Below are 21,366 nucleotides of genomic sequence, written 5' to 3' on the forward strand. Positions count from 1 at the left end.
TAATATACAGAACAAAAAAAAACAACATTTTACTAATAAGTAATAGGCTTACATTGGTATTAAAAATATTTTTGGTTTGATCCTTTAAAAAATATCAATGGGGTGCTCGCACTTCAATTTGGATAGGTTATGAGACAAAAGGTCATTCAATCCAAAGAAAAAATAGCATGTGATTTGATTCGATTTTTGGATGACTAAAAAAATACATCTAATCCAATCCAATTCAATTTTATACGACTTACTTCGGTTCGGTTGGTTAGACTTTATACGGCTTACCTAGAAAAGAGAAAGTCGGTGGTAAGTGTGTAAGATGTAAATATATCTAATATACCTACTCAACTGAAGTACTCAATTTGTCCTCGTGATCGATTTTAATAGGAATATATAAGTCACTGAGGTCCTGTTTGGATTAACTTATTTTTGAGCTAATGCAATTTTTATGTATTATTATAAGTTTGTCAACGTAGTTTATGATACAATAGCTTATAAAAATACAATTTTCACTAGTGTCAACTTATAAAATAACATAAAACCTAATTTATATTGCATAATCTGTTTGCATAAGCTCAATAATAAGCTAATCCAAACGAGCACTAAATACTAAAATTACGGTTTTAATTTATAGAAAATAAATACAAAATAAATTTTACTATTTTTACCAAATTATATTTTTACCAAACTCTACTTTTGATAATTTGAGGTATTTGTCAAACAACTAGTAAAAACAAACCACGTAATTAGATTTACATGTATTACCCACAACTAACTTTGTAACCAACATTTATATATCTCACAAACTCATATAATGCGTTCTTATTTTGATGGATAAATACTATGTAAATTAGGAAAAACCTTTTTAAAACTATTTTTACTAAATAAACCGGAAAAGAAAATTATTTTTGTGTGTTTCGACACTTCGCTCAGCGGATGTTGTGATGTACGGATCGATAGGTGGGAAACATGTTTGTGTGTTTTGACCGGAGTTTCCTCACTTGTGGAACTGGGGTCGGAGATTTTACCATGGGATTGGGACGTGCTTCTCTCAAAGCTACTTCAAGTAAAATGATCAAAAATGATTGTTAATCAATATATTTTAGGAGAATGTTAACTTGTGCCCTTAAGGGCACATGTTAAGGAGATAAATATGGAAAAAATTTATTGAACTTGTAATGTATTCAATTCTCTAAACATTAAATTTTTTTCTATCATTAAATGCTATATTTCTATTTTTAGGTAGCTTAACATGTGCCCTTAGGGCACAAATTAACATAACCCTATACTCCCTCCGTCCCAAAATATAAGCAAAAATTGGTCAATGAAAGTTGATGTATTTGGTTTAAAATTTAGTCCAGATACATTCACTTTTGTTACCTCCTTTTACTTATATTTTGGGACGGAGTAGTATTTTATAAGGTTTGCATTCGATACTTTTGACTTTTTAGCATTGGAAATGCTTAAAAATAAAAATAATGTTTTTAAAGTCTTGCTTTAACCTTTCCCTCTACATTTGTTGTGTTGTGGAGACCGAACAGAACCAGTCCTACCAGCACACCGCAAGCACCCTGTTTAGCCACTGCCCTCGTCGTCGCAAAAGCTGTCCTCATAAGCTGTAACCAGGAATTTCGAAAGTGCTTTCCCTAGAGGTTAGTATTAGCAACTTCAATTTTATCTTTGTGTTGTTATTTCTTGTCAAATAAATGTGATATATCATTGATTGAGTGTTATTTTGATGTGAACAACTTAGGTCATGTTTGGTTAAACAACTTAATAAGCGTTTATAATATGTTAAGCGCTTATCAATTAAGTGTTTATGATATTTCTATAACTAAAGATAAAATTAAGTCAAATTTTTTTCATATAAGTTATAAGTTTTTTTCATAAACTATCATTAAGAGCTTATACACATCTCATAAGTTATTTTCATAAACTATCATTAAGAGCTTATACACATCTCATAAGTTGTTTCCATAAGCTATTCCAAACAATATTACAAGTGCTTGTGTTAGTCATTGATATCGACGGTGGAAAGCCAAAAATCAGCTATATAGCACCTCCGTATCCGCCATAAAAAGCCATGGCACCGCCATCCTTCACAAATTTGCTATGTCGGTTGTCAAAGTATCCGCCACCACAATCCACCATTGTGCAGCCAATGCTGATATTTGCAACACTGATGTCAGTATATAAGGTCAATTAAGCTAATCCAAAGAGGTTTTTGTTACATGTGGTATTCATCAAAGGTTATATATTATTCATGAAAATGTTACGGCAATTTTATATTTTCTGACTAATAAAGTGTAAGTTCTGGCAGGAAGATGATTGTTCTCAAAGACATTGTGCCTGCAGCTCAAAACAACATAGACACAAAATTTATAGTTTTGGAGAAAGGGAAGATAACACTTGAAGGACAAAATAAGATATGTTTGGCGCTTGTAGCCGATGAAACTGCTGCAATTCATCTTCAGCTTTGGGGAGATGAATGTGATTACTATGATTCAGGTGACATCATTTATATAACCAATGGTATATTTTCCTATCAGCGTGGTAACCTTGTTCTAAGGGCAGGTAAGAGAGGGAAGCTTGAGAAGATAGGGGAATTTACCATGTCCTATGTTGAGACACCAAACATGAGTGAGATTCATTGGATTCCAGATCCAACTAATCCTAGAAAGTATATCCAAGAGTATGTCATATCTCCCCATTCCCGCGTCTTCTCTCCAATTCTGTAGAATTTTATGTACATTTTCACTAACTGCAAAGTTATCAACTTGTTGAAAAACCGTCTTTTATCTTAGGTTTGTCATGCATGTTCTGTTTATTTTGGCAATCTGGTAACTTTGAGAAGTTGAATAAACCAGTTAAGTTTGCTGAAGTCCTAAACATGAATCCATGTATGAGAGAAACAAAGTATAAATTTCCATTATATATGCAGTGGTTGTCCGTTTGGATATCATGAGTGCTGTATTTTTCGGCATATTATGTGAAGAACATTCATGGAGAATGGTTCAGGACTGATGACAGCAGGGTGAAAACTTTTTCCAACTTGTCTTTTTTGTGTCTGAATATTTCTTTCCCTCACCTTCTTCCAAAAAATGAGATTATACAACTGAAGTTGTTGTTTAACTCATTTGATTTTTTGTTTTTGTTTTCATACATGATTGTCTACTTATAAACAAGCACAAGTTTAAGAGTTGAAGTATCTAGTATATGTTACAAGATTGCAAGAGTTTGATCAATTCCTAGAAGCTTACCCCTTAAAAGTGGTTTGTAATTTTGTACTTTCTAAGTTAAAGAAGCTATATATATCATTATAGTGATGTTGTGAAAAGCTACTTGTGCATTTTGTTTTTCAAATTTGAAGGAACATTATTGTAAGTTTATCTCTTGCAACTTATGTCATAAATTAAGACACCTTTTGAAAAGCATTGACAAATGACAGCATTGAAATCACATACTTTATTTATGAGATGAATTTCTGCTATGTAAATTGAGGAGGGAATTTTGTGCTTCTATTCATGTAGAACCTGTTGACTTGTCAAGAGTCTTGTTAGAAAGGGCATACATGCTTCTTTATACAAGGTAATAGCCTTTAGAGGTTGATGTTTGCGCGCAGAGGATACCTCTGATTTACCAAAAAGAGTTTTTAATGTGCAATGCACAAGCCTCACACTAGTTCATATGCAAAGTAGAAGCTAAATGTTCCTTGCAAAAGGATATACATAAGGATATGCTGCACAAGCTTCACACTAGTTCATATGCACAAGCTAAATGTTACTTGAAGCCTTAGGGTAGAACCTCATTTCTACAAAGCTTTATGTATATTTAATTCTCAAACCAAAGGAAAAACATGTAATTAGCCTTACACATTATGGTTCCTAAGTCATAATTAAGGGAATTCTACAACATAAATACTTATTGAGTAAATCGCCTAATCCTAAAGCTTGGCTTATGCAAGGCAATTTTCAAAGCACTCTTGAGCATCCCTAAACCTTTATTTTCTATACCTTGCACTCACAACAAACTTCTAGTTCTTCCACCTATTGTCACCATTTCAACCTTATTCAACTTTGGCTTTCCTTGACCCTAATGATCTTGATACATATGACATTAATCCTGGCTATCCTCACAACTCAATGTAGCTTTCACTAAATTCAATTTGTCCACCCCACTAGGAAACTTGTCACCATTATTTTTACTGATATATATTTATCTTGTTTTATATTGGTTCACTTAACTAGTTACCGGTGACGGAGCCAGAAACTTTTGATAGTGGGGGCAATATAGATAAAAAAAAATTAGAATTAAATATATAAATAACATTTCAATTGTGAAGCATTTAGTCAAAAAAAAAATCAATTTTGAAGCATAAATATACATCATAAATTATTCTCTAATACTTTCATATTCTCAAAACGTCGAATAATTTCTCATTATCAATATCAATAAAAATATTTCTCTTTAACAATGAAGTTTTCACTGATTCACGATCAGCAAATATATAATATGTCTACTTTTTTTTTTCTTCTTCTATAAATGAAATGACAAACACCACTAAATTTTTTACACATAAGTAATATCAACATTATCGGTTGAACTAGAAGTCTAGAACTAATACCCATTACAAATAATATATGTATAAGATGACAAAAAATTACAACATTATAGTGTGTTTAATTAGTTGAATTTCTTTGAGTGGTCTGAATATCATTTAGTCTAAGTATATGGATATATATGTTATGCCATACTACTAAATTTGTATCCAAATTTTAGTGAAGTCATATGCCCACACATGCTGCAATGTAGCTACGTCCGTGCTTACCACTAATTGTTGTAAAAATACTTTTAATAACTTAACCTTCTATTTCTGTCCGTAAATAAAGTGATAAATATCACTAAAATTCACAAACATAACTGTGAGATTTTGAGTTTAAATTATGAAGTGTATAAACTAACAATATTGACATTGTCAGTTGGGTTATATGTTACAGACTAAACTTATTTTATTATAAATATTAACATATTCAATAAATAATTATGAAATATGCATAAAATTAAACAATGCTTAATAATACGAGATTGAAAAAACTAACAATATATTACGACACAATTAATAAATATTTGAGTCTCTTAATTATTTTGTTCAAAGCTCCATCGTGTCCATAAAAAATATATTAAGAGATGTCAATCTTTTAAATAAATTTTAATTATAAGATTAATCTCTATAGATGCTTATTATAAAACAAAGAAAACCATTTGATAGTACGTATTAGGAACACAAATAGAAAGAAAGGAAAAAGTGGACACATAGCACACCACAAATAATTTGATAAAGTAATAATTTGCTATTTTATATTTAAATTTCCATTAGGACCAAACTTATGTACAGTTCCATATACACAGTTCTTACTGTGCTAGATACATGAGGGAAGTTATTTTTATTTAAAAACAATTTTTTTTTTCTTTTTTTAATTAAAAAATATAAATAACTACCTTTTTATGAGAGGAACAGGAAAAACTGCATCTAAAGAAATGCATATAAGTTTTGTCCTTTCCATTATTATAAAAACTATAGTATAAAAAAAGCAGCAGGCAGAAAGATGGCATGACACGAGTACTCGGTGGGAGATGCTTCATGTCACGCCAAATGCTGGAACCTTCAAAGTTTCACATCTTCAATAAATAAATATCACACTATTTCTCATCTTTCACCCAACCTTTTACTACTCTTCATTCAATTTGAATTTCACCTTTTCTTCTTAATAATTTTGTTTAGTTAATTAATTAATGTTTTGCAATCCTATAAAAAATTCTGATAATTTAGAATTCGACTATAAAATAAATAAAATTAGATAAAATTATTTTTTTCAGAGTTGATGTTATGAATCAAATTCTTAGAGTTCGAGGACTAAGAAACCTCCCAAGAAGATAGATAATGAAGAATTGTTTATTTCATTCATGATTCAAAGAGAAGGAATTACAACGCATATAAAGGAAGGAAATAAGGGATAATAACAACTCCCACAATTACAGGGATTATTCATTGCAAAGATATAATCATATAATCAATTCTCTGACTCATCATGCTCTAGAAGGTCCTTGTTTGCTCAACACATAATCATTCAACTTAATTGGCAATTTGATATTTCTTTTGGGCCTTCCCTGCACAGTTTCTGGCCCAACTATAGGAATGGTAGCTTCAGGCCCAATTGTAGTAGATGAGTTCATAACAATGCCTTCCCCATCAAAACCAACCTTGTCCTCAAGGTTGTAGACAGCTTGTAGTTTATTCCAAGATTCCCACGAAGTCTCATCAGGGGAAAGCCCTTCCCACTGCACCAGGACCCGCACTTGGTTTTTGCCATCAATAAATTCTTCTTTGGTGGCGAGTATTGCCAACGGTGAGACTAATGGGTGGTTATCAACAGCGTCATGAGGCAGATCGTCCACAACAGTTGGAATAGAACCAATATGAGGCTTCAAAACTGAACAATGGAAGACATTATGAATCTTTGAATATGAAGGGAGTTCTAGCTTGTAAGCCACCTTGCCAACACGTTCGATGATGCGAAATGGTCCATAAAAACGTTTGGAAAGCTTGTTGTATTTAGTTCCGGTCAATGAAGTTTGGCGATAAGGCTGCAATTTGACATACACCCAAGTTCCTGCATCATAATTAACTTCCCTCCTATGAGCATCTGCATTATGCTTCATAACTTGTTGGGCTTTAAGTAAATTCTTGCGAAGTAACTCAAGAATAGCAGCTCTGTCACTTAACAATAAATCACATGCATCAACAGAGGATGAGCCTATAGCATAGGAAGGAATGGAAGGTGGTGGTTTTCCAAACATGACTTGGAAAGGGGAAAGACCAGATGATGTATTATAAGCTGTGTTATAGTGATATTCGGCCCATGGTAGAAACCGAAACCAAATGCTAGGCTTAGCATGGACAAAGGCCCTTAAGTATTGTTCAATGGTGCGATTAGTAACCTCCGTTTGGCCATCCGTTTGTGGGTGGTAAGAAGAACTCATCCGCAGCAATGTTCCACTAAATTTAAACAAATCAGCCCAAAACTTACTAATGAAAATGGGATCTCGGTCGGAGACAATGCTTCGGGGAAGACCATGAATTTTACAAACCATATTAATAAACAATTCCGCCACTTTATAAGCTGTGAATTGAGCGGGAAGTGCGCCTAAATGAACAGCTTTTGAAAAGCGATCGACCACCACAAGAATGACAGAATATCCATTGGACTGTGGCAACCCGGTGACGAAATCCATGGAAATATCTTCCCAAACATTAGAAGGGATGGGTAAAGGTTGAAGCAAGCCCCCCGGCTTCGCCGTGCTATACTTGGTCTGTTGACATATCACACAACTAGCAATGAATTGCTTCACTTCCTTCCTCATGTCACTCCAATAAAAATTTGCTGCAAGTCTCTTGAGGGTTTTAATGATACCAGCATGGCCCCCAATTGGAGTTTCATGGAATTCCTTCAGCAAAAGAGACTTGTAATGCGACGTGGGACTGATCCAAATTCTACCTTGATAGAGAATCAAACCATTTTTTACTGCATATCCTGGGTTCCCAGCAGGATCAGTTTCAATGCAAGCACGCAATTCTTGGAATGTACTGTCTGCCTCTAAATCTTGTTTCAACTCATTGATAAACACAAACTGGGGAACAGATAAGGCCATAATAGAAGCATCAGAGGGGTCTAATGATCTTGACAAAGCATCAGCAACCGTGTTGGTACTTCCCGGTTTATATTGAATATCATAGTGATATCCCAACAGTTTAGACAAATAGAATTGTTGTTCAGGGGTCTGTATAACCTGTGTTAAGAGCTCCTTGAGACTTTTGTGGTCGGTTTGTATGATGAAGTAATGGCCCAACAAGTATTGTCTCCATCGTTTGACGGCACTTGTTACAGCATGTAATTCACGCAAATATGTCGAGGCTTTCATCATACGCGGGCAAAAGACCTTGCTGAAGTATGCAAGAGGGTGTTCCCCTTGCAATAAAACTGCTCCCATAGCCTTACCAGAGGCATCAGTTTGGACAATGAATGGTTCATCAAACTTAGGCAACCCAAGAACTGGAGCTGTTGCCAAAGCTTGCTTCAATGTTTCCAATGCCTTTTGTTCTTCCTGAGACCATTTGAAAGCATCTTTTCTCAACAATTGTGTTAAAGGAAGTGCTAAAGCTGCATATCCCCGAACAAACTTCCGGTAAAATCCAGACAAGCCTAAAAATCCACGCAACCCTTTAACTGTCTTAGGAGGAGGCCAATCAATAATTGCTTGTATTTTTGCCGGATCTGGTGCAACTGTGCCAGCAGCTACCACATGACCAAGATATGCAATTTGAGGCTGACAGAAGGAACACTTAGAAATCTTCAAGTGAAATTGATGTTGTGACAGGACGCTAAATACTTGTTCCAAGTGTTGAAGGTGAATGTCTAATGAAGAACTAAAGACCAAGATATCATCAAAGAAAACAATTACAGTCTTGCGCAGCAATGGCCTGAACAGTTCATTCATTGTAGCCTGGAATGTAGCTGGCGCGTTGCAAAGACCAAATGGCATCACACAATACTCGTAGTGACCAGCATGTGTCCGGAAGGCAGTCTTTGCAATGTCCTCAGGAGCTACTCTAATCTGATGGAAACCAGAAGTCAAGTCCAATTTAGAAAATATGCGCGCCTCTCCAAGTTCGTCCAACAACTCATCAATGGTGGGTAAGGGAAATCGATCACGCACAGTAATGGCGTTAAGAGCACGGTAATCGACACACATGCGCCATGTACCATCTTTCTTTTTCAACAGAAGCACCGGAGAAGAAAATGGACTTGTGCTTGGTTGAATCCACCCTGTATTCAGCATTTTTGCAACTTGATTCTCAATCTCAGTTTTTTGGGCATGTGGATAACGATAAGGTCTAACATTCACAGGAGTGGCATTGGGAATCAAGTTAATATGGTGATCAGTTGGTCGTGGTGGTGGAAGTTGTTTGGGTTCAGTGAAGAGGTGGTTATAATGGTGAAGGAGTTTATGAATTCTTGGGTCAGGGTGAGGTGTAGATGGTAGGATAAGAGATTCTTGAGTTGGGTCAAATACCTTGAGGGAGAAAAATTGGGCCTCAGTGTCAGAACGGGTCAACCTTTGTAATTGGTGAAGGTTGAGGGTAGAGGTTACAGAGGAGGTGTCACCTTGTAATTCAATGCAAGATCCTTGATGAAAAAATTTCATGGTTAGGGTGTGATAATCCATGAGAACTGGGCCTAATTGTTTGAGCCATTGGGCTCCAAGTACTACCTCTGCCCCTCTTAAGCCCAAAACATACAAGTCCACAGTGAAATGATGATTCTGAATCACTACTTGCACCCCTAAACAAACATGAGAACAAACTAATTCCTGACCACTTCCCACCATTACTCTAAGTGAAGGTGTTGGACTGTGTTGAAGGCCCAAAGCACTTGCCACACTTGACTGGATAAAATTGTGGGTGCTGCCCCCATCTACAAGGATATTAACTGGTTGTTTCAAGATTTGGCCCTCAACTCGAAAGGTATCTGTGGCATGTGACCCAGCTAAGGCATGTAAACTCAATTGTGCCTGTGGTGTATCATCAGGAGGGGAGGTATCAATATCAATTGTTGACTCCAATTGACTGGGATCCACTTCTTCATCTTCCTCATCAGCCAATAATAAAAATGCGCGACCACCACAACGATGTTGTTTTGACCATTTTTGATCACAGTTGAAACAGAGCCCCTTTTCTCGACGTTCCGCTAATTCCGGTTCAGACAAATGACGAAATCTGGGTTTGGAAGGTGGAGCTGGTAATAACCCAGGTGCAGGACGCCCCGGTAGATTAAAATTGGGACGAGAAGGAGCAGTATACGCTGGAGACAGTTTGGAACGTGATGCCTTGATCTGATCTTGAATCTTATCCTCTTGGAGACGGGCTAATCCAGCAGCTTGTGAGAGTGAATTGGGTTGCTGAGCCAAAACCTCTCTACGAATCTCAACCTTTAAACCCGAAATAAAACAACTCAACAGATCCAGTGGTGACAACCCAACGATTCGATTAGCAAGTGACTCAAACTCAGTTAAATAATCGTTAACAGACCCTGATTGTGTGAGTTTGAAAAGGTTACCTTTCGGATCGTCATAAGCCGTGGGAGCAAATCGAGTTTCAAGTGCTCGGAGAAACTGATTCCATGAAACAATCTGACTATTGCGATACATCCACTGATACCAAGCTAGAGCAGGACCGTCAAGATAAAACGAAGCGATGGTGATTCTGTCTTCTTCCGGTGTTTGGTGATAAGTAAAAAATTGCGATATTTTGAAAATCCACCCGTTAGCGTCGCCGCCGTTAAACCGTGGAACGTCAAGTTTAAGGCGAGGTCGGTGTGGGGAATCTGATGCTGATGTAGAAACGATGGAATGAGCAGTGGGTTGAGGTTGCTCATCAAGACGGTTGCTAATCGCGTCCAAACGGATGAGCACCGCTGACATTTGTTGTGCAAGTTCGTCAATTCGATCGGATGAATTCGAATGTGAACCAGCCATGGTGCAGGAAGGAGCTCTCTCAATGAAAGCACCAATGTTATGAGTCAAATTCTTAGAGTTCGAGGACTAAGAAACCTCCCAAGAAGATAGATAATGAAGAATTGTTTATTTCATTCATGATTCAAAGAGAAGGAATTACAACGCATATAAAGGAAGGAAATAAGGGATAATAACAACTCCCACAATTACAGGGATTATTCATTGCAAAGATATAATCATATAATCAATTCTCTGACTCATCATGCTCTAGAAGGTCCTTGTTTGCTCAACACATAATCATTCAACTTAATTGGCAATTTGATATTTCTTTTGGGCCTTCCCTGCACAGTTTCTGGCCCAACTATAGGAATGGTAGCTTCAGGCCCAATTGTAGTAGATGAGTTCATAACAGTTGAATTCAACTTTTTTTTTTAATAATTTGTTTAGGAATAACTCATTAATGATTTGAATTCAAATTTTTTAATATAGTTCTTATTGGTTAGCTTAAACCAATTACAGTTGAGAGATAAAATTGCACGAATAAAATTTATAGAGATAATAACATTCATACTTTATAAAAAAAATTAAAATATGTTTTTATGTGAATTAATTTATTAAACAAGCAAAAAAGTTGAGTAAATTTTTTTGATGTATGTTGTCCAAATTAGATGCTCATTTTTTTTCTTCAAGTCGTCTAGTAGCTAGAAATTTCATCATTAAGGTGGATGAACGAGATTCGAACCATGACTGGGGTTTGAACTCCGGCCTCCTACATATATAATTCAATGTTTATGTCAACTGAATTAAGCTCATATAACAATATTTATTCTTCTATTCAAGATATATTCAAGATAAAACTTATAGTTCACACTTGACACATAGCATTTTCTCACATGTGTGAGACACTTCGTGTCTATGATCCACTATCAAGAATCACCTCCTCTCTCAACAAATTCAACTAAACTTTGATACCACTGTTGGAACTTTCAAAAAACCTACACGGGATATATCAACACATTGAATTAAGAGTAACTACATAAAGTGAGATTGAACACCGATTCGATGCTCCAATTTTCTTACTTATATCTCACATTTAACACATCTAACATACTACTTATAACTCATATTTGACACATCAACATCTACTATTTTATCAAATACGAGATTTATAATTCACACTTAACGCATCAATATTCTGTTTCATTAAATGTGTGTGACTTATAAGCACACTTCACACATGAATATCTACTCTTTCTTCAATTCACATGACACATTAACAATTTATATTTTGTGGGAATTGTGTGTGAATTGATTAAATTAAATCATGTTAATATAAGAAAAAAGAATAGAGAAAAGTAGAGAGAGTAATTAAAAAAGAATAAAGGAAACCGAAAAAGAAAAAAGAAAGAGACATAGTGATCCATCGGGTTTCTATGTTATCTTCTTCTTTATTCTCTTCTCATCTACAGTATACTAAAGGTAAGCATACACTTTCACCTATATTCAATTTATTATTATTTTTTTACTTTTACCACCGGTTAAATCTGGTTCGGAGTCAGTTCTGTCAACAAGTGGTTCCAGTCCCCTCCAAATCACAGTTGCGGGGATCGAACCGTGGTTCTTCCTACCAAGTTCATCGTCAATCACCACTAAACTAACTAACGATTGATTTAATTTATTATTTTTATCAAAAACATTAATAATTATTATAATATTTTTTTAACCAATTATTATTTAAAAATAATAAAATAAGTTTCAAGATAAAAATCAAGCATCACCGTCGGCAAAATAGAAAAATAAAATAAAAATAAGAAGGAAAATCAAGCATAAATGAATTTAAAGTTTTTAATTAATTTTTTTTGTTTAAGAAATGGATAAATAAATGTAACCATGGATCTAAAACCATATTAATTAATAATTAATTTATTTATAACATAAAGTTCCTCTCTCTCCTTCTTCTTCTTCATTTTCATTTCATAACGTTTCTTTTCTATAAACTTCACATCTTTCTCTTAAGCTCACTTCAATATCAATCAATAATATTAAATTTTAAAATTAAAAAAAAAAAAGAAAAGCTCTATGCGTTTTTGTTTACTAGAGAATGCTAACTGGTTTATACAAAAATCTTCAGAAGCTTGAAAAGTCTTAAACGGCAAGTCGTTTTTCAAATCTGAGGTTTTGCTTTATTCTCTCTCTCTCTCTCTCTCTCTCTCTCTCTAGATAGATTTTGTGCATTAGATTTGATTAACCAGTCATGATACAGCTTTAGAAATGTAGATTTATTTACTTCTATGTTCTTCTACTTTACCAGATCAATCACTGATATTTTTTTAATTTTTTTTTTAATTTTTATCACTTTTTTTTTTGTATATAACTGTGTATTTTTAAGAATTCATGTAGCATTAGTTTTGGATTAATCAGCTTGATAATGATGATTATTTTGTAATTGTTGATTTGAACTCGACACTTTGCGTTTACAAGGTTAAGCTCTTATAAGTGATGAACAAGTTTTTTTTTTTTTTATAGTAGTTAGTATATTTTGTTATTGGTTAATTGGCATATTTTTCTTTATTAGTTATTTTTTATATATATTATATAATTAAGGATAATGTAATTTATGTAAGGTACTGTTTTCTTCTAAATGGTCATTAGTGTCACTTGAATTAATAAATTTTTTTTCCTTTTTTTCCAATTTAAAAAATAATAATTTAAGGTACTGTTTTTTTCTAAATGAATTTGCTTTTATTTATTTTTTATTTGTATATGGTAGTATATCTAGAGCAGTAATTTATGAAGGATTTTGCTGTGAATTTTATTTATTTATTTATTTGTTGTAGAATTTGGAGCAGTAATTTATGAAGGATTTTGCTGTGAATTTTATTTATTTGTTTATTTGTTGTAGAATTTGGAGCAGTAATTTATGAAGGATTTTGCTGTGAATTTTATTTATTTGTTTGTTCGTTTTATGTTGTAGAATTTGGAGGAGTGATTTATGAATGAGTTTGCTGTGAATTTGATTTCCTGATTCAAAATTTCTTTGGTTTTCGTCTCGACTAAAATGTCAGGTATTATCTGCTATGCTATCTATCCCTTTGGCATATAGTGTTTTATTTTTTTTGTTGTGGTTTACGATGTGCTGTTATTGGCATCATTTTGTTTGTGTGAAAAAACTGATTTTGTGTTTAAAATGTGGTGAAAGGATTTGAAGGGCAGTGTAGTAATGATGAAATTAGGGAGAGGAGGTCAGATGTTGAGTATTCGGAAGATGATAGGCGGCAATATTCTAAAATCGGAACACTCAGGAAGAAGGCAATGAATGCTTCTTCCAAATTCACTCATTCCCTTAGGAAAAGAGGAAAAAGGAAAATTGATTATAGGGTTCCAATTCCATCAGTGTCTATAGAAGATGTCAGAGATGCACGAGAGGAGTCCGCAGTACATGAATTGCGCCAAAGACTCATTGAAAGGGGATGTTTGCCTCCCAGGCATGACGATTATCATACATTGCTTAGGTACTTACTCATTTTTTGAAATTATATCACCGATTGGTTTTTAGCTTAGTTACCTCAGGGAAGTGTTATGTTTTTATTCGCTCACATTGACTATTGTTGCTCTCTATTTCCTGGTAGGTTTCTTAAAGCTAGGGATTTTGATATTGAGAAGACAATTCAGATGTGGGAAGAAATGCTTATGTGGCGGAAAGAATACGGAACTGATACAATTCTCGAGGTAATGATACTAATTTATGTCATATCATCCATAAAGAGGCAGAGTTGATTTATTTTAGATCATAGAATGTTTCAGTGTAACAGAAGGACAATAGGGATTCTGTAAACTGATTTCGTAGATTATAAATTGAATATGTTTTTTTTTTTTAATTTGAACAACTCAGATATATAATCATATATGAGCCTCCACCTCCCAGCTCAAACTTTTACATGAATTGGTCCTTGATGTTGTATTAGGGCTGTATAACTAAGTAAGTAGTCAATGTTCCATCTGCATATTTTAATATAAGGCAACAAATATGCATTGTCCATGCTTCAAGGCCAAACAGTTCTTGCTTGAAGTGTGTTGGATATAAAATCATTGATCAGTCTCCACCTTTATGGCCTAAGGTTTTTAGAGAGTTGATATCTGTCATAGTGTCAAAAACTCTGTAACTACAATCTAGTAAGAGTTCAATGCTTTATACTCCCATTTAGTGAACCATCAAGCATAAATAGCTCTTGCAAGAGGTGAATGTAAGATAAAAACATCCTCCAATAGTTATTGATAGCTCAAGCATTTAAGAGATTTGGTCCTTGACAGAACATAATATTTAGGTTTTGTTATGTTTGAATGTTTCAGCATCAGCATGCGTTCTTTGCTTAAGATGCTTCATACATTTTTTATTTGCTTCTAGGATTTTGAATTTGAAGAGCTAGAAGAAGTACTGCAGTATTATCCTCAAGGTTATCATGGAGTCGATAAGGAAGGTAGGCCCGTTTACATTGAGAGGCTTGGGAAAGCTCATCCAAGCCGCCTGATGCACATCACCACAATAGAGCGATATTTGAGATACCATGTCCAGGAGTTCGAGAGAACTCTGCAAGAGAAATTTCCAGCATGTTCTGTTGCAGCAAAGAGACAGATTTTTTCGACAACAACAATATTGGATGTACAGGGCTTGGTATGTTTCATTACACGAATAAGTTTTATTAAATTATGCACCTTAAAACTAATATCAGCTGTGATATCTGTCGATTATTATGCGTGTCTGATAGTTTTTGTTGCTTGTTGATAGTAGATTGTTTATATGTTTAGTCACTAGTGAGGGGGGTTGTTTCGTGTTTCTTAATTTTAAGAATTCCCTTGTTTGCAAGGTTATGGAAAATGTTATGCTGAAATTTTAGCTGACATTGAAATGTGTTATGCAGGGAATGAAAAATTTCTCGCGTACTGCGGCAAATATTTTGGCTTCCATGGCCAAAATAGATAGCTGTTACTATCCTGAGGTTTTTATCCCAGCTGTTCTCAGAGTAACTATTTTTTTCAGCCCTTTTACTCTATGTGAAACTTTTTCATTTGTATTTTCAGACATTACATAAAATGTATATCGTCAATGCTGGCACTGGCTTTAAGAAGATGCTTTGGCCTGCTGCACAAAAGTTTCTTGATCCCAAAACTATTTCAAAGATACAGGTTAATGATATACCTATCATATCAGCCAGTAATATAAAATGTTCATTTCTTGTAGTGCTGCTGATTTTATATTCATTTCCCTAATTTTCAGGTTCTCGACTCGAAGTCTCTATATAAATTACAGGAAGTCATTGACTCTAGGTATGCCTCTGAGCCTTCATCGTACTGCATTGTAATTTCTATTTAACTTGTTGATTAAGTTAGAGTTGTTTTTAATGATTTTGTTCAGTCAGTTGCCCGACTTTCTCGGTGGTTCATGTACATGTTCTAGAGAAGGTGGATGTCTTAGGTCCAACAAGGGTCCATGGAATGATCCTGATATCGTGAAGGTAATACCTTGTCAAATATATGGCTTAGAAATACCCTGTCAAACTCGCATTTTGCCAACTAATGTAGATGTTCTGGTTTTAGCTAGTACGTAATGTGGAGGCAACTTTTGTGAGGCAAATCACCAGGGCGTCCAATGAACAGCACAGTTTTGACTCCTTTCAGCTACACTCACGGAAGGCAAGTTTCAGTCTTTTGGTTATAAAAAGTTGGGATTTCACAAGGTAGGTAGACATTCCTTGCAATCATATTTTTTTAAACTATTTTCTCATTTTGCAGGGGCGATGCAGTGACTCGTCAGCAGAATCAGGGTCTGATTTTAATGATTACTCATCTCCTACCAGACAAAGGAGCTGCAATTATCCCCGTTTAGCGCCAGTTTGTGAAGAAGTCAGTTTCAAAATCCACTTATAATTATTTTAAAACATACTGCGTGTACATTTTGTGTGGTAATCTTGAGCTTTCAATCATACCTAACCGCTCTGTCTTCTGTAGGTCAAGGTAGCAGATGTCAATGGCTACTACAGCTGTGATGATAGTGCTCTATCAGCTCAGAATGTGATAGAAAATGATCAACGTTGCCTTACTCGAGAGCAGTCATTGCAAACTAATGACATGGAGAGTGTTGCTTATAGGACGAATTCTGAAGGTATTGTTATCAAATTGTTAAAGGCTTGAACCAATTATATTTATGTTTAACTTTAATATAACCTATGTAGTTTCCAAGTAGTACATATGCCTTTTCATATTTGGATGGTAAGTTGGAAATATATGTAGGCTACTACTCATGGTAGGTGTAACCAGGGACGGATCCAGACATTTACCTACGGGGGGCCAGAAAATTTTTCCGGTAATAGTTGTCGATTATTATGCGATAAAGAACAAATTAAAAATTTGGTCCATGAATATATGAGACGCTATCATAATAGTTCCTAAATATATTAAAATTGTAAATACATTCATAGTGTGTCTTTTGTTATTAAATTTATTGACTAAACTGACATCAAAAAATATATTTGAAGACTAAATTGACTACTTAATAATATGTTTGAAAACCAAAATGACTAATAAAATAGAAACTCGGGTATATTATACTGCATATAAGCAAATAAATAACATGACACATACTAGTATTATACTACTTATATAATATAACATGATTGGCAGGGAGGGGGGGTTGAAGCCCCTGCTTGCCCCCCCATAGATCCGTCCCTGGGTGTAACCGAAATTATTGACAAGTATTTCAGTATTATCCTTATCTTCTGTGCTTGTACTAACTTCCCCCCCTCCTTTTTCAGGTTCTTCTGTGAGCAATTTGTTCAGCATTATTAAGGAAAAATTAGAGAGAATAAATTTCTTATATGTACCACAAGTGCTGACATCCTTCATGGAAAGACTCATTGCGTTCATCTGTAATGTAAGATTTGAGGTTTGGAGAACACAGAACATTGTTCACCCATCAAATTCCACCGAACGCAACATTAATAATCATTCAGTAGCTATTGAAGCAAGTACTGAACGAGATTATATTCTTCCTTGCGAACAACGTCTTCAGAGGCTAGAAAACGTATTTAACGAACTTAACAACAAACCTGACGGCATGCCTTTGGAGAAGGAGCAAATGCTTATGGATTCTTTGGATAGAATAAAGTGCGTTGAGTTTGACCTTGAGAGAACAAAGCGGGTATTCATCATTCATCTATGTCTTTCTATTATGCTGATTTGATGTCATGGTTTTAAAATTTGTATATTTTTTTGCAGGTGCTACATGCTGCGGTGATGAAGCAGCTTGAAATTACCGATTTACTGGAGAACATGCAGCAGTCAAAGTTTCGAGTAAGTTGATCATTGTATGGTATTTATATATGCGGGTTAAACTTGAAGAGTAGGATAAACTTCATGAAACTGTAATTAGGGTCATGTTAACACCATTTTCCTTAATCTTTTAACCGCATATGATCGCATTCCTTCCTATAAGTTGCAGCATCATTGCTTGTGTGAACTTAAATTGGGTAAACTTACTAAAGTTCATTCATACCTTAATTATACATTTATTTATATAACGGTTTCTTAATAACTTCTGCTGCATTATTCTTTCAGCAAAGAAGGCTGTTCTGTTGAATCAGAAATCCTTTAAATGTCAGATATCAGACAAGCTTGCACACAGTCGACCGGTAGTTCGACCCAAGGAAGCCCGAGGCGAGGGAATAGACAATTCAAACCTAATGAGTTGCTAAACATTGCATACATACATACTAGAGAGAGATCCATGAGAATTCGGTATAGTACACAGTTACTTTGTTTTTTATATATTACTAATAATAATTAATAAAGAATAGATGATGTATATTTCCTCTTATATGGTTTCTCCCTAAATTTTCACAGTAAATATGTGACAAAATTTGTAGTTTTGTAATATGTTCGATCCAGTTTTATACAGTGCAGAGAATAGAAATATAATAGAAAATTTTACAGTGCTGAAAATTTATTAACCTCAGTTTTAAAGGTTTGTTTAAAACATTTGGCAGACATGAAATATATTATAATGTATATATTAATTAATTATTATATCGTGACAATGAAATTTCTTGTCACATTTCCAATATAGTGGCTTGCTTACTTTTCACTCTTTTTTGGACAAAGCCTACTTTTCATATAAAACAAGCAAAAGCATAAATAAGAATGCCAATGCTTTAAAATCAATTCCACTTGCAGCAATATTTTGCAATTCTCCTTTCGTTTTGTTTAAGCACAAATTCAATAGGGTAACAATTAAATTTCTGGTCAGAGTCCCAAATATAGTGGAATCTGGATTATTACCTACTTTTTACTATAAAAAAAAAAACTGGCACAAGTTTTTGAACATTTCTTCTTTTGTTTTGTTGTCATTATTTCAATATTAGTCGATGATATACTTTCATCCTTCGACTTTTTTGTTAATACTTGTCAGAAATCGAACCTCTATTTATCTAAGGGATCCAAATACTTTACACTTGTACAAATTCATTGTTGATAACTGTTTTTTAAATCTCATTTATTAATATTAAAAGTGTGCACTTTTTTGTAAAAAATAAGAAGAGAAATGCAAGAAATTAACTCAGAATAGTATGAAATCTTGCACTAGTAATGCAAAATTGCAAATTGTGCTCACAATCATTTTGGATCCTCTTCAAATAGAATTCTTTTTCTTTCGTTTTCGTAAAATATCTAGAGTAAGAGAATGATACTCATTTAAAGGTACAAAAAGCTTTTTAAGATTTAACGAACACTTATAAATGCATTGTTTTAAATGAAATTCTCCATTTTTATTGTTAAGAGTATCACATCGGATGTGAGATGATCTGAACATAAATTTATAAGTAGAGACAATTTTCATTTTATAAGTTGGTTTTGTATGGTTGATTTAGACTACACTCAAAATTCTAAGATGGTATCAGAATTGCTCAGGAAATAACCACACCACCCAGAATTTGTTAAGATCAAGACCAACATCAACAGCTGCAGCAATAGTCTCTCTCTAAGCACAAACAACAGCAAAAAAGGAGGAGGAGGAGGTAATGGTTGAAAATTTTCAAAGAGTTGAAGGACATTTTCATCAAATTAAGGTGCAACTTGATGTTCATGGGATATAACTGAATAAATCTTAGCCAAGTGAGCATAAGGACGAAGAGATTGAACATTAGACATGATTAAATCAAGAGTCACCCTAGAATCATATTCAAATTCAAGAGTAATGTACTTGTGGCCCATTATTTTTCTTCCTCTGTTACAATAATAATTGGTTATTATTATATTGTGTTTTCAAAACTATAAAGATATCATGTCCATCAAATAAGTCCTAGATCAAATTTGTATTATATCACAAGAAATACTTTCACGAATGTTATTGATAAAAGTGCATCTATGACTATGAGCATGTTTGGAAGACATCTTGCTAATACAATGCCAACCTTTCTTTAATATGAAAGAAGTTTTATTAGAACCTTTGAAAGGGGGAAATGACATATTTATTCAAGAGCACTTAAGATGATGGAACTATTCAACCAACCTGAAATTATGAGACAAACGACAATAGCAAGGAATTACAAGTTTCAATTCAAAAACGTGAAAGTTTCTTCTCTAGACTTTTCAACACCATTTTCAAAATTCATGCTACTGCAAAAAATCGCTCTGCTGTCGCACAAATATAGTCCAAGCCTTCATCATCTGCCAAAAAAATTTGAATTATAAATATTGCAGCTTTCATTAGCAAATATTGATAACAAAAGTGGATGAAAGAAAAATATAGAAGGAAATATAAACTGAGTTAAATTTATATAAACAAAAAAAACTCTAAAAACCAATTGGGAAAAAAATAAGAAAAGACAAACTAACATTTTTTGGTAAATCTTTTCTGATTTCCATACTTTTTTTTAATGGCAAATAAAATAAATATAAAAGGAACGAAAATCCAGTCCAATATAGAAATAACAAAGAGTATAAGAAATACTCCTAAAATAAAACAATATGAAAAACATGGAGGAGGAAACAAACAACAAAGCAAACCCAAGCCACTAAGGCAAGCACACCAAAAACACTTGCACACCGCAAGAGAGCACGACAACACACTCCACCTAACCTGTATGAAGATCCCAACTCTAACAGACGGACAAGGAGAAAGAGCCGAACCAACCAAAGCAGAGCCTGACAGGGAAACTCGAAATCACCCCCTCTATCTAATCCAGCACAAGGAGGGTTCCACCCCCACTCATATAAGGAACAAGGGTGACCCGGGGTCTTACCAAAGAACCAAATCCAATGGGGACGTTTAGCCTTTTCCACCAGATCGTCTGTCGAGAAGGGCCTCCAGAGAAAATCACATTGTTGCGAGACTTTCAGGACCACACAACAAGTGAAGAGCAATTCAATCCATTGTTGCTCTAAGTTATCCTCACACTATTTTACTACCATCTTTTACTACTATCTTTCAACTATCAACTAAAGTCATTATACTATCCAACTACCTTTTAGACTATCACTACTACATCAAATACTAACACTATTCAATTGCATGCATAGCCCTGGTGAGCTTTACATGAAAAGTAGTGGATATATATGTTTAAGTTTTGAGAAAAACAACCCATGCAGCCAGGGACGGAGCTACATACATCAATATGGGGGCATGTGCCTGCACAATGTTTTTTGAAATTATAACGTAGATACTATATGCCAATACTCCCACCCAACATATGCACACTCTATGAAATTTGCAACATTCATACTAGTTCAACTTATTACAACCACATATATATA

The 21,366-nt window shown here is 34.3% G+C and overlaps 2 protein-coding genes across 4 annotated transcripts; both read left to right on the forward strand.

Moving 5' to 3' along the window:
- The first annotated feature begins 1,437 nt into the window (after positions 1-1,437).
- Positions 1,438-2,948, forward strand: LOC123919073 (SOSS complex subunit B homolog). The gene is made up of 2 exons (XM_045971296.1): positions 1,438-1,643; positions 2,312-2,948. Exon 2 carries the CDS (start codon positions 2,316-2,318, stop codon positions 2,727-2,729), a length of 414 nt encoding a protein of 137 aa, XP_045827252.1. The 5' UTR covers positions 1,438-1,643; positions 2,312-2,315; the 3' UTR covers positions 2,730-2,948.
- A 9,540-nt stretch (positions 2,949-12,488) lies between these two features.
- On the forward strand, positions 12,489-19,782 carry LOC123916507 (phosphatidylinositol/phosphatidylcholine transfer protein SFH13-like). 3 transcript variants are annotated; one of them, XR_006812169.1, is made up of 16 exons: positions 12,536-12,738; positions 13,538-13,628; positions 13,763-14,075; positions 14,193-14,292; positions 14,969-15,235; positions 15,483-15,560; positions 15,643-15,747; positions 15,839-15,888; positions 15,977-16,076; positions 16,159-16,254; positions 16,354-16,464; positions 16,570-16,723; positions 17,373-17,758; positions 17,836-17,910; positions 18,175-18,354; positions 19,512-19,782. XR_006812169.1 is itself a non-coding variant. In XM_045967975.1 (15 exons), exons 2-15 carry the CDS (start codon positions 13,622-13,624, stop codon positions 18,193-18,195), a joined length of 1,863 nt encoding a protein of 620 aa, XP_045823931.1. In that variant the 5' UTR covers positions 12,489-12,738; positions 13,538-13,621; the 3' UTR covers positions 18,196-18,558. The 3 variants fall into 3 exon arrangements, 2 of the variants coding, with proteins under 2 accessions (XP_045823931.1, XP_045823932.1); XM_045967975.1 differs by lacking the exon at positions 19,512-19,782 and having other exon boundaries at positions 12,489-12,738; positions 18,175-18,558; XM_045967976.1 differs by lacking the exon at positions 19,512-19,782 and having other exon boundaries at positions 12,529-12,715; positions 18,175-18,558.
- The last annotated feature ends 1,584 nt before the right edge of the window (positions 19,783-21,366 follow it).

The sequence above is a fragment of the Trifolium pratense genome, linkage group LG3 (assembly GCF_020283565.1).
Source record: "Trifolium pratense cultivar HEN17-A07 linkage group LG3, ARS_RC_1.1, whole genome shotgun sequence".
NCBI classification, from domain to species: domain Eukaryota; kingdom Viridiplantae; phylum Streptophyta; class Magnoliopsida; order Fabales; family Fabaceae; genus Trifolium; species Trifolium pratense.